This window comes from Dipodomys spectabilis, unplaced genomic scaffold, assembly GCF_019054845.1.
Source record: "Dipodomys spectabilis isolate Male_0828 unplaced genomic scaffold, ASM1905484v1 ptg000222l, whole genome shotgun sequence".
Taxonomy (NCBI): Eukaryota; Metazoa; Chordata; class Mammalia; order Rodentia; family Heteromyidae; genus Dipodomys; species Dipodomys spectabilis.
The window spans coordinates 227,501-228,280 of record NW_024870899.1 but is presented as its reverse complement, the minus strand read 5'-3'; the positions used below and the strand labels follow the sequence as shown (position 1 = coordinate 228,280).

Genomic DNA, 780 nt, shown 5'->3' with positions numbered 1-780 from the left:
TTATAAGCCGGCTAGTGAATGTTCAAAGAACATAAAATCCTACAAATAAATAAACCGGGTATGAGTGAATTTGCAAGAGGCAGGAGTTAGGATGGAGATTCTGCCGTCGGGGCTGTCGTTGATTGGGGTGGGGTACTGTGCTTCCCCGGGTGAGTGGGTGGCAGGAGAAAAACAGAAAAGCAGACGTGTGTTGTGACTCCCTCGGGTAGCATCTTCAGCGTCTGCCTGGCTTGAAGGCTGGCGCAGATTCGCACAGTATCACCTGTGAAACTGGGGGGTCGGGGGTGATCAGCACCATAGGAGTCATGTGACAGCTCTGGGGGTCAGTGTAAGAGAGCTTAAAGACACTGAGGAGTCTTCTCCCAGGGAAATGCACCTGAGTTCTGGCTTGAAAAGCTAAGCTACGATGTCAAAGTGAGCACCCCAGTTTCATACCACTGACCTCCCTAAGGAGACACAGATGGCCCCAGAGCACGTCTCCCCACGGCTTGCTTTCCAGATGAACGGGGGGGGGTGTTGCTTAGGCCAGAGCCTTTCAGGTTTATGGGGTGCTGCTTGTGACACCGGTGGGGTGGGGGTGGGGTGGGGTTGAGGACCTGGACCTTGAACCCCAACGCAGGTACCTAACCTGGACTTCACAATCTAGTTTGAGTGAGATCTAGATAAACTTTCATGAGACTTACATTCCACCAACCTCTTTAGCAACCGGGGCAAAGAATAAGGAAATGTATGCATTGGAGAAAAGGATATTTAGAGGCTTATATTATATACATGCACATA

At 50.5% G+C, this 780-nt stretch overlaps 1 protein-coding gene across 1 annotated transcript in view; it reads right to left on the bottom strand.

Annotated features, from left to right (window-relative positions):
• Plscr5 (phospholipid scramblase family member 5) overlaps positions 1–780 on the bottom strand; it is a 66,083-nt gene continuing 65,303 nt past the window's right edge. Inside the window, exon 7 of the mRNA XM_042697559.1 lies at positions 1–39. Within this exon, the coding sequence (XP_042553493.1) occupies positions 1–39 (39 nt within the window). The remainder of the gene's footprint in view (positions 40–780) is intronic.